General features: G+C 43.0%; 1 protein-coding gene across 12 annotated transcripts in view; it reads right to left on the bottom strand.

Annotated features, from left to right (window-relative positions):
• Positions 1-4,281: 4,281 nt before the first annotated feature.
• The window catches only part of FAM13A (family with sequence similarity 13 member A), a 362,418-nt gene continuing 354,640 nt past the window's right edge, over positions 4,282-12,059 (bottom strand). For all 12 annotated transcript variants that reach the window (XM_044224511.1, XM_044224510.1, XM_044224506.1 and 9 more), the window contains 3 exons: positions 11,539-11,735; positions 10,855-10,956; positions 4,282-8,839 (listed from right to left, as the gene is read on the bottom strand). In XM_044224511.1, coding sequence (XP_044080446.1) covers positions 8,713-8,839; positions 10,855-10,956; positions 11,539-11,735 — 426 coding nt within the window. In that variant the 3' untranslated portion in view covers positions 4,282-8,712. The remainder of the gene's footprint in view (positions 8,840-10,854; positions 10,957-11,538; positions 11,736-12,059) is intronic.

Below are 12,059 nucleotides of genomic sequence, written 5' to 3'. Positions count from 1 at the left end.
TAGCCCTATCTTGGGGATGAGGATCTCACAAAGTAGAGGAGCTTGTGGTAAGGAAGAACAGGTTCTGCTGTCTTCAGAAAAGGTGAAAATTCTCTTGTGGATAACATCAAGGGAGTTCTCCAGTTAGAAGTGACATAGAAGATACCACCATGTCTTTCTAACCAAAACCGTTTTGGTCAAAAGGATTAGTTAACCTCATAGAGCAGAGTCCTGTGAAGATACGGGAAATGCTGGTCTCTGACTGTAACTCTCTGCTTTTGGGTGCTAATCCAGCCTGGCTCAAATCAGGTAGGGCTGCTTGCCCACCCTGAGTCAGGGGTGGGTTTATGTTTCTGTAATGTTCTTTACCCATGCAGTGAGAAACCAGCAGATGCAACAGAATAGGTGCTGGAGGCAGTGTTTACCCGATTGTGGGCAGACTCTTTGGACCTGTGTTAATAACAGGTTCTCCTACTGTTAGACTGATCTAGGCTTTGGCACTTTGTGTCCTTCCAAAAGTAATGGAGTGTGTACCTCCTGAGTTATGTGTATCATGGAGAAAATTAGTTCAGATGTCAGCTTTTTTCTTTTCTTCTTTTTTTTTTTTTTCTTTTCTTACAAGAGTGGCTGGATGCTTGGCAGGGTGCATAATCACATGGTCTTTAGATCTTTTAAAAGCTGATTTTCCTGGGCCTAATCCCAGGGGAGTTGGATACACACTCTCTGGTAATTACTGATTCAGCTCCCATGGGTGTTGAACTGAGAAATTTAAGTAAGAATTACACACACACACACACACACACACACACACACACTCAGATGATGGCAAACATTAAACCAGATTGGTCTGTCATGGTCACCTCTTTTCTAGGATTAGGAGAGAAAGCAAGCCCAAGATCAGATTCAGAAATAACTCCATTCTCCATGATGTCATAAAAGGCCAGAGTTATTGAGGGTGAAGGTGAACAGTAAGTGCCAACTAGGTGTTGGCTCATGGTCCCAGCAGGACCAGCCTACCACTGCCAAAGGCTTCTTGTTAAAAACGGGTCTCCTGACCTTTCGTGCCTGGGCGTCCTCAGGAGCTCAGATGTTTGTGCCGCAGGCTCAAGGACTCTCAAGTTCAAATCACTGGCACATTGTTTGGAGTTTCTGAATTTCTGAGGTAATGGGGGACAGGGCTTCACTCAACGAGACAGTAAAATCATTTGAACTTACAGCCTGACAGATCGCCGAGCAGGGGCACCTTCAGTCTGCCCCTGTGCAGGGTGATGAGAGAGTGGGGGACCCCAAGCTTGATGACGTTTACTGTGCTGGTTAAGAGCATGCCCTGTTCGGAACAGCCCTCCTCCTGAGAGTATGCTTCAGTTTTAGTTGTTTAAAAACAACTAAACAACACCCTGAGACAGAAATTTCAGGACACTAGGTGTCCTAGAAGCAGTTCAAAGGTTATTCTGTTCCTTCACAGGAGTCTGGCATTCCCACCTCGGTCTCAACTGCCATCTCAGACAGTAAATTCCTTTTATGTGTCTGAGCAGGTTTGGACCTCCCAAAATGTTCTGGGGAGTAGAATTAGAGCAGTTTGCCCTGCTGTGTGAGGGAAGGAATTTAGCAAGCATAGATCTCTCCTGAGAAAGCTGCACAGAAGTTTTGATGCAACTTGTTTGGGAATATTAAGTCACACTTTCATTTTCCTTTCAAGAGAATGGGTCGGTGTTTCCATAAAATCTTTCTTACCATGAATCTTTCTTAGCATGAATTTATGCTTAAAGTGCTGGAGGTATACTCTGTTTATGACTCAGTACAAACAAGGAATCAGAAGGTGAGGAGGGGGTGTGGGGGGAATATTTTTTTTTTTGCAGTGGTTCAAAATGTCTTGTTGGAATCTTTGTCTCAGTAACTTGTCACCAATATTCCGTGAAGATTTATTGTGTGCTTACCTTATATGTGCATTCGAGTAATTCCCGTAATAACCCTGTAAACTGCTACGGGTTATTCCCATTTTTCAGAAAAAGAAACAGAGACAGGGAGAATGAGTAATGTATCTAGACTGTACAGCTAAGCAGTCTGTGGTCTGAGCCTTCAGCACCCAGCAGTATTTGGCCTCTACTGCTGTTGTCCAATGTGGCAGGCTTTGTTTACCTAAGATTTTTGGAGGTGCTTATTTCCACAAATGCCCAAGATGCAGCCTGCACCCTCTACTCAAAGCAGGGCCTCTGGACCAGCAGCATGGCAGCCCCAGGAACCTGTCCAAAAGGCAGAATGTCAGAGCACCTTCTGGCCCCTGCCCCCGGGGCTACTATACCACAAGATGCCTACACATTCCCACACACGCATGGTGGAGTTTGAGAAGCAGGGCTCCCTGCCACTAGAGAGCGGTATGTTCTTCGTACTCTCCCTCCCTGCCCTGCCCTCCATCTAATCTGGTGGAGTAATTTTAAGTTCTTTAAAAGTAACAATTACAGAAAAATCACAATGTCTCAAAATATCTTACCAAGAGAGTACTCAAAGCTGTATAACTGGAAACGTGACAAGGATTTCTGAGCATCTTTGAATTGCTTTTGAGACAGTCAGGAAAAATCCAAACATCTAAAAGACCACAATTTTTAAAATGCACAGTAACATACACTTCATATACACATGGGCCCAAATGAGACCTGGAGGTCCGAGGGGTCTTAGAGATTCTGTTCTTGGTGGGGTTTGCACTGGGCCCCATTCCCTGAGCAGATGTCACCCAACACGGAGCCACCCTGTGGGAGAAGCCTTGTTGGTGGAGAGGAAAAGTGAGAACCAAGCTGTCAACAACCCCAGTTCCTGCCAAACCTCGTTTGTCTGCCTGCCAGCCAGGATTCTGAAAATGCGTTTGGGAATTTTGATTTTTGGGTTTTACTGAATATGAAATTCAGCCGTGATGAGTTGACCTAGCTTAGGGATAACTGTGATATATTTTGTCTTACACCATTTAGAACCTACTTCTAGAAGTGGCAATAATGAGGCCATTGAAAGAACTGGAAGGGACTGCCTCTCCCCCACCCCCCCCCCGCCCCCGCACCTAGGTCCCCATTCTGAATTCCCATTTGGGTAGTCCTGGTATTGCAAACTGTTACAAGACAGGAGTGAGAACATTTGCTCTGGGGCTGGCGGGTGGGGTGGGGGCAGGGAGGACTTCGGAGGACCCCTGCCATGTTTGTGGCCAGTATCGCTTTCTGGTCCTTGATAGGGACAACATCAGAATATGACTTAAGAAAATGGAGGGAGGATCACTAAATGCTGCTGTCACTTCTGCCTACATTTCACTACTTTGGACCCACTGTTTCAAATGTTGAAATTATTGAGAGTGAGCCTCCGTTTTGGCAGAATGGTATTACCCTGCACCGTCGTCAGCAGTCCTGGGTCTTTGTTTCCCCGAAGACAGATCTCTGCTTGAATTCTGGTGTCAGCACTAGGATTTCTCAAAGACTTTCTCTTTTTCCTTTTTTTAAAATTTCAGGTTCTGTATTTTTAATGTTTGCTTTTGTCACTTAGAGCCTACATAACATGTACAGTTTAAGGAGTCCCTGCCTGCCGCCCAGTCACGGGCGTGTGTTCTGAGTTGCGAGCTGGGGCGGGGCTTCTGGCGCTCTTACCCTGGAGATCCTTCCTGGCGCGCATGCGCAGGGCCTGGCCTGTGGCAGGGGGTAGCTGAGGGCGAGATGCTCCCTTCAGACGGAGACGTGCCTTATCTTCCGAGCCACGGTTTTCTGCTGGCCTTATTAGCTTGAGAATCCTAAGTGGCTAATGTATTTACTATGATGGTCTCAGAGACTTTGGAAATAAGCAGGATTTTGTTTTTGTTTTGGTTTTGGCTTAATGCCTTTGTCTCTGGACCCCTTAGCCCTTTCTGAGAATCCTTTCATTTTATTTTTTTAAGCATTTAATTAGTTTTCACACATGTATACATCTGTGAACCCATTAGCCCATTTAAACAGTGAATGTATGCATCCACTTCCCTTGTGCCTTTTCCTAATCCTTCCATCCTGAAGCCAACCATCTACTTTCTGTCACTATGGATTACTTTGCATTGTTTGGTTTTAAGGCAGCTGAGCCTAGAGCACAAACCCATTTTTCTACCTAGAACCACAACCATGCTTAATTTGTAATGAGTTTGCTTCACCTTCCAGTGACCTCTCTGGAGACAAAATAAAACTTAATCCTCATGAGGCTCCTGGGGGGCTCACGGCACAGCCATGATTCCTTACCCAAAGGAGACGTCAGACCCCACAGGCAGCTCAAACGTTCCCGACTCTGTCAAAAATTCCGGAAGAGTCACAGTTAAAAATATTTTATTTAAGTTTATACAAAATACAGTCATGTACAAAAGTGTGCACAACTTTTTCATTCGGTTTACATTTTAAAAAAGGACAACTGTAATTTCAAACATGTTCTGCTCACATGTGTAAACATTGTTCTGGGCCCATATTATTAATGAAGATTGTATCTACTCTTGGAGATTTTTGTGACAGCACGTATAGGTGCTTTCAGATTGAGAATCAGATCTGCCTCACCGATTTCTCCAGCCATGTGCAGGAGCCCGACCGGGCGGATTCCGGGCAGAGGAGAATCCTCAGAGATGGAATTGTGATGTCTCAGCCATAGTGACTTGGAGCTGGACATATTTCATTTTACACACATGTTTGTGTAGATCTGTACTGATCTCTGCCAATGTCCACACTTCTATTATGAAGGATCATATAGCAGAGGAATGCAGATGCCCAGGGGCATGGTCCTACTCCGCCAAGGGCCAATGCCACGAGGCCGCACCTGCCACACACACGCTCTCATTGTCAGCTTGCCCCGTTGACCATGTGAAGTGTTAGGATGCACCATCCGAATAAACGTTTGAAAATACGTTTAGCTACTCTTACGGCAAAATGTACTCTTCAGGTCATTTTGGGGGTCAAGCAGAGGAAAAATAAAAGCAGGGAATAAAAGGAAAGAAAGCACATTGTGAGTTCTGCTGCACTTTAAAGGCTTCACACTTTAGTATGGTGTCGTCTCTCCCTTTGGATGTACCCAAGTGGATACTGAAAAAGAATGTAAAGGAGGTGTTGGTCTTAGTGCAGAAACCATCTCTCCCCACCGAGGGGTGAAAAAAACCCTCCAGGAAGCAGTGCGTTGGGAAGATCCTTCTTGAATGCAAGATAGAATTTCGACTACAGCCAACATTTCATAAAGCAGTTGATAGTTTATGGCATCAAAAGTAGTAAGGTTAAGAAAAGTGGCATCTTCATGATCAGATTAAGAATCTCTTTGAAAAGGTGAATCAACAAACTGAAATCTGATTTTCCTTGTAAATTGGACCAGTTCTGTATACTGGGCCCAGTTCTGTCTGCTGAGAAATAGGAAGTTCTAGAAAGAACCAATGTAATCGATACCATGGCGGCCCCTTTGATAAACCTAAGTAGTCACCTTATTAGGAATTCCAAGCTTAACCACATTCACAAATGCTCAGCCCTCAGGGGTCTCTAAGACTGCTCGCCTCAGGACAGCTCAGTGCAGTATTTATGAGTCTACCACAGCCTTGCGACACTTGTCCTGGGCTAGAAGTGCCACACCAGGGACGGCCTCTTCGGCTACCATGCAAGCATTGCATCAGAATGAGAAGAAGCAAGAATTACACTAATGTTACAAATAAAGATGTGGCTGATCCCCATCTATACGATGAGTGGTAAGATTTGACTTTAAATTGGCAACTAGAGGGAAGAAATCTAATTTTTAGCTCTCCATGCATTATGGCTAGGAATTAAAAGAAAAACAAATCAGTTCTCCAGTATGAAATTTGGTTTGGTCTTCTGTGGAAATTTTCCCTGAATTCAGGAAGATGACTGAAGTTGTGTGAGCTTGCTTTTATTAGCACAAGACAAAGCAGCTGTCTGAAAAACTTCTAAGCAGGCCCTTCTCCTAAACCTTGCACATACATGTCTGAAAAGCAAATTCAAACCGAGATTCAGAGATGAAATGCAGTAATGATACCATAACTGACTGAACATAAACATCCATTTCAATGTTTACTTCTGAACACACAAAAAGCAAATGCTTGTGAAAATGACAAGCCTCTGCTATTTCTAATTCTTACAATCATACAATCAAGTTTATTCATGCTTCACCTTTACTTATCATTGTTATTAAAAAACACCTGACATTTCTTTTGTTGGCGTGTGCCAATAAACACACACATATTCCTAAGAGAGCAAAGGAAAAACCCCGTCCAGAGCCTTCTGTATGAAGCCAATTAAGATGACGCCTCTAGAGCCTTGAGACCCTGGGCTACAGAAATGGTTGCTGTGGAAACAAATTTGCCTCAGCATTTCTGGCAGAGCCGGCACCTACCGCCATGCCTTCAAATAGGATCAAGTGTAAACAGGGCTTTTCCGCCCTTAATCTGGGTGCCCTTCTATGAAATTAATATAGAGGAGAAATTACAAAAGAGAACATGACATTCCATACACAATTTATTTGACTGTAACTTGGTGTTTTCTTTTATTTAATCATACAAATTTGAATGGGTGTCCTGGATAAATCTTTTATTTAATTTACCTTTGGCAGAAACAATGGATTTCAAACATTTAGTAGCTCCTCATTTATATAGCATGTTTTAAAATTCTGTAGCATATTAGTATTTTCAAAACAATATTCTTATTAAACAGATGTGCTTTAGTTTAACTGGTAATGATTTGATTTATATTATAGCTTATTTAAGAGAATAATTACTCAAAAAGGACAGACTAGACATGGATTTCTTTTAAAAAATACAATTTTTGGTCATGTGAATGATTCATGTTCAGATTTCAAAAATAGAAAACGTCCTAAAGTGCTTAATTTTATTTATAATATAACTCCTTGAAATTATAGTGATCTGCAATGTAAACAGTAGAGCAAAGAATACCAAACTATAGATTCACGTACATTTAAATCTGTAGATTATGTACCGTCTTTAAATGTGTGGATTAACACAGGGCACTTCCAACACACAGCTCATGCTTCTATATGATTATTTTTAAGAGCAAACTTAAAGGTATTCTTTTCCCCCTACTCCCGACTTAGAACAACTGCCAACTGCATGTTCTACCTCACTTCAGCAATGGAAAACAGTGCTATCACTACAATCTGACCAGTTTCTCAAGAACCCATTTCAAAACTGACGACGCGTCAGTAGAATTTTACATTTTTATTTTCTTCTTCTTACCACACTGAACAAAATGGTACCCTTGAGGAAGGTATCTCTCAAAGCTAACAGGAGGGCAGCAGCCTTGCTCTCCTGCTCCTCCTGACATTATCTTCAACAGGTGATCCTGCCGAAGTGCCTTCTCTCGGCAGCCGGCGGCTGGTGTGCGGACACCTGTGCTCCAGCCCACAGAGCGCAAACGGAGGCCTTGGACCGACAGGCAGAGACAGAATTCACTTTCCTCGGTGCAGACACGGAAGGTGAAAAAGTAACAGCAAATCACAAGGTGACATCAGCACAGTGAAGAGATGAAGGATTTGGTGTTTTAAATTCCCTGGTCTTCCCCAAATGTCTAATATAGACAGCTTTGTGACACAGTCTCTGAAAAAATTATAATCCTAAGTGACCACACACCATTCTTTTTCTCTTTACACATGATTGTGAAAATAGTGTGATTTAGATTCTGCCTTGGGCTGAGTTCTGAGGGCTACATTTACCCCTTGGTGAGGGGATTTTAGTGCAGGTTTACTTTTTAAAAAAACATTAAACTCTAATAAGAACTCAGAAGGCTTAGAACACAGGCTCTTACTCTCTCTCTTTCTCATGATCCTCAATACTTAAGCTAAGAATTAAGCAAGATCCTTTAGGTTTGGCTAGAGTCAAAATTGAAACCAAGCCCCAAAGAGGATGCTGTAGCATGCTGGCCTTGCTTAGTGTTGGATGTGAAAATCTGAGACTGATTAAGTGTAATCTATGTCCAGGAAGGAATTTTCGAGGCTCTTCACTCTGTTGCCTGATTTAAAAAATCAGCAAGAACATAGCTATATTCCCTCTGTCCTCTGCAGATGATCCAGTCCTACTCAGGGATCTTAATTCTTCATCAGCTGAGGAAGTCCTGAAGCAACACACCGTCCAACAGGCGACTGCACCGCCATGCCGGGCAGACGCAGCTTCCGTCTACCTGAGAACCGAAGGGGAACAATTCGCGTGAGGGGGAGAGGTGCAGCTCTGTGGGAAGCTCACAAGAATGGCCAAGGCAGCAAACAGGGCTCCAACGCACGTTCCCACTTTACCGGGTGCAAAGAGGACATGGACCTGCACGGCGAGTTCGCTCTTCAGAGTGGAGTCCTGAGCTGGGCTTTGTTTCTTGTTATCACAGTAGACATGTTCATCAGGTATCCGGGGAAGAACTGTGCACGTTCTCTGTAGACGAGTGTGTCTCCACGGAGTGATTCGTCACTGCCAGTGTTAGGAAAGCTTCCCCTCATGTCTCTGTGCACCTGGGGGATCTTGACGTTTCCTTACAAAATTCTTAAATCCAGGCAGGCTGCCCTCTTCCACCCAGGCAGTTTCTGAGGCTGGCAGCGAAAACGGACTAATCCCAAAGGCCTGGAGGCCAAAGGGCTACATGCTTTGCAGGTCCAGCTCCAAGGCTGCCTTCCAGTTTGTGCAGAGCTGCTGTTGATGAGGGGAGGTGGGCGCCAAGCTCAGCTTGCTCCTGTAGCCTCTCCGTGCGGGCTGGGGCTGTCCCCTCACATGGACTTGGAATCAGTGTCTCTCTTGCTGATGAGAACCTCCAAAAGCCTTAGTTTCGCCTTTATGTGCTTATATTCACTGTATTCTTCAGCCATGGGAATGCGGTCTTCCTTCTGGACATTTCTAGTGGAAACAAAGGAAAGGGGGCTGAGGATCACTGTCCGTCCCTCCTAGATGTACTGTTCATCAGGTGAATTATCGTCAGGTAGGATCTGCAGTTTATCAACCTGTAGAATCGGTGTTCTCAAGTGTCCCTGGGTATCAAGACTGCAGCTGGGTCTACATAAGCAGTGACAGATTGCTCCCCTCGGAAGGCACCATGCACATGAATTTTTTGAGTTAACCTGGCATCCTGTAGAATGGTGGGAAGGACTAAAAACTGTAGAAAAATTTTCTCTCTGCTGCTGGTATGTATGAATGCACATTGGGAGTCTCCGTAGACTGAAATCCTTTATTTACACTTAATGCCTTCTCACTTTTATGTACTTCATTTAATGAACCATTAAGTTTCTAATTAGCAATTGGCATACCCATAATTTATAGGCTTAAAAAAAAAGATAGTTAATATCCTACTTATTATAAAATTAGTCTTGGAATTCAGCAATTGGGTCACATAATACTAATAAGCCCTTATAGGTGACTGAGTAATTTTATATGCATACTTTTAAATATGTGCAAATATTAACTGAGAGCTTACTGCAGGTAAGTGCTAAGCACTCTGTCCCCATGGTCTGAGTGAAGGGAACAGCAATCTGATAGTTGGCCTCACCCTGCTCTTCAAGGGACTTCCCTCTCCTCAGATATGAAATAAGGGAACCAGATTTAATGAGGACTGAAGTCAGAGTTTCAAACTTGTATGAGGAGACACCTGGCTGACTCCGCTGGAAGAGCATGTGACTCTTGAGCTCAGGGTCATGAGTTTGAGCCCCAGGTTATGTGTAGAGATTACTTAAATAAATAAAAACTTAAAATAAAACCCCAACCTTGCATGATGATTATAAATTCCCATCAGCTATCCTTTCTTAAAATTTGTGAAGTTTAAACATCATTTTATATAGTTCCTCATGTACAAGATAGCTGTGCATAAAGCAACTGTAATTACATAGAAAAAAGATAGACAGACCAAGAATATGTTTAGAAAGAAGAATGGGATGGAACAAACATTAATCCTGGTTTGTCTTTGGTTTCTTCTTCTTTTTTTGCATATTATTTCTTTTGTCTGCCTATTGATATTTTCTAAGTAGCCTACAATGCATGGGGAAAGAAAAGCAAATATGTAGGCATAAAAATTCATAAATCTTAAGAAAGTCACCATAAGATCTAAATTAGGGATGCTAAAAAATATATGTAATATTTGAAATAAACTGGAATACAACACATTTTCAATAGTGAAGTTAATGTTTATGGTGGGTTTTTTCCTCAATACTTTTGAGAAGCCTGAAAGGGGATCTTTTAAAGAGAAACTATATTTACACCATTTAAATAGTTTGGATTAAAATGAAATCATCTTAAGGTATTAAAACTTAATGTAAGAGATGCTAATCTCTTCCCTGCCCTACCCTCGTCTCATGCTGTGAACAGGTATGCACTGTGTGCGGTCGCTTGCAAACAGGTGTGTTATTCCTTAGGATGATGTTCTACAAGGCTGATTACCTCATGTCTTGAAACTCACTCGGGAAAGGCACCCTGTTAGTCTTGGGGACTTACTGCTTCTTGCACGTTTTTCATTCAAACCCAACGATCATCTTTGCTTTTAAAATAAGCCTAAAAAGCTGCCCTTTCCTTATTTCTCCTTTTAGCCTATTAAGACAACACCTCCCCTGCCCAAACCAAAACCAAAAAGCAATGCTATCAATTGGAAACACAGCTCCAAGTTGCTCATTTGAGATGAGAATTTGAGGTGACAGGTTGGTTGTGTAAATGTTAGCTGAATTTACATCAGTCTTGGAGACTAACCCAGGAGCATTTCTTGCTGAAGGACCACACGGCCCTCCCCCTCCCACAGCCTCCAAAGGACCAGGCTACAGGCAAAATGCAGAGGCTTTCCTACTTGGGAGACACTGCAGAGATATGACAGGAAAAAAGGAGGGGTGTGTGTGCAGAGGGGCAGGAGTTAGGGGAGAGGAAACAGGCACTACCTTCCATTTTGTCTGAAAAAAGTGTCTTCAAAATCACGGAGTTTCTTTCGAATCCTTTTCTTTTCTTCTCTCATTTCCTGAAGGTGTTCCAAGAGTTCTGGTCTGAGAAGGGCAGAAATTTTTAAGAAAACTGGGTTAAATCTGAATTGTTATAAATACAATGAATATGCAACTCGATAGGGGCTGTGGAGACCGGGGGGAAGATGTAAATGCAAGAACTGTTGGGGAGCTGAGGGACAGCAGAAATGGAGGTCTTCCATCCTCTGCATGCCAAACGTCCTGACGACAAGTACAGCTCCTGGGGCTCCCGCCAAGTCCCTGCTGCTTATGAATCCTTAGGGCTTGTGGAATCCCATGGCACTTTATCGTATTTTGCTTTGAAAGAAAGATGACATCGGCTCTTGGTACGTGTTAAATGAAGAGCTGTGGAATACAGAACTGTGCAGTGCCATCAGGAGACCTGGCTGCTCATGCGAGATCTCAGTGCTCCCTCCAGGGACAGGGGGTGGAGAACAGAGAACACGGAGTCCGAAGTTAAAAAAGATTCACTGTTCTAACCATGTGGATGTCCCCCAGGTAAATCACTTGTGTTTGGTCAGACAACTTATTTAAATAGAAAGGCTAAAATACTTAAGAATGGTATTTTCGCCCCAACATTTCAACAGCATTGCTGACAGGACCTACATTGAAGCAGCATGGAGATTTGAAAGCCCGGTGTCCTGGTTGCACTTTGATGGTATTTTATCATCCATTGGGGAAATAAACCCATCAGCATCATCTTCAAATTGGTCCAGGAAGCAGCGTGCACTGAAATCGGTCTTCAGAGTGACCGTGAAGTCTGGCTTCGTGTTACTGTCATCCTCCGAACCCTCATCTTCTTCCTGGAGATGCACAGCAACCCCGATTAAAACCTGGTTACTTTTCCTGGCACTTCTGCATTGTAAGTATCATGTAAGGTAACGGTCATTTAATTATCCGACACCATATGGTTTCTTCTGTATCTACACTTAGCAACACACACATACATTATATCCATCTATAGCTGAAAGTCTACATGAACACGGTAAGTAACACCAACACTAAACACAGTTACTCAGTAGGGGAAAAATCTCTATAACACTATAGAAAAAATTGGTATATAACACAATGAACAGCTGTCAAGACTGAGGGTTTGAAGGAACCACCATTATAATTTATACCCTAAA

The sequence above is a fragment of the Neovison vison genome, chromosome 11, assembly GCF_020171115.1.
Source record: "Neovison vison isolate M4711 chromosome 11, ASM_NN_V1, whole genome shotgun sequence".
Lineage (NCBI taxonomy): Eukaryota > Metazoa > Chordata > Mammalia > Carnivora > Mustelidae > Neogale > Neogale vison.
Note: the sequence above shows the minus strand (reverse complement) of the source record. Positions and strands in the feature narration are given on the sequence as shown.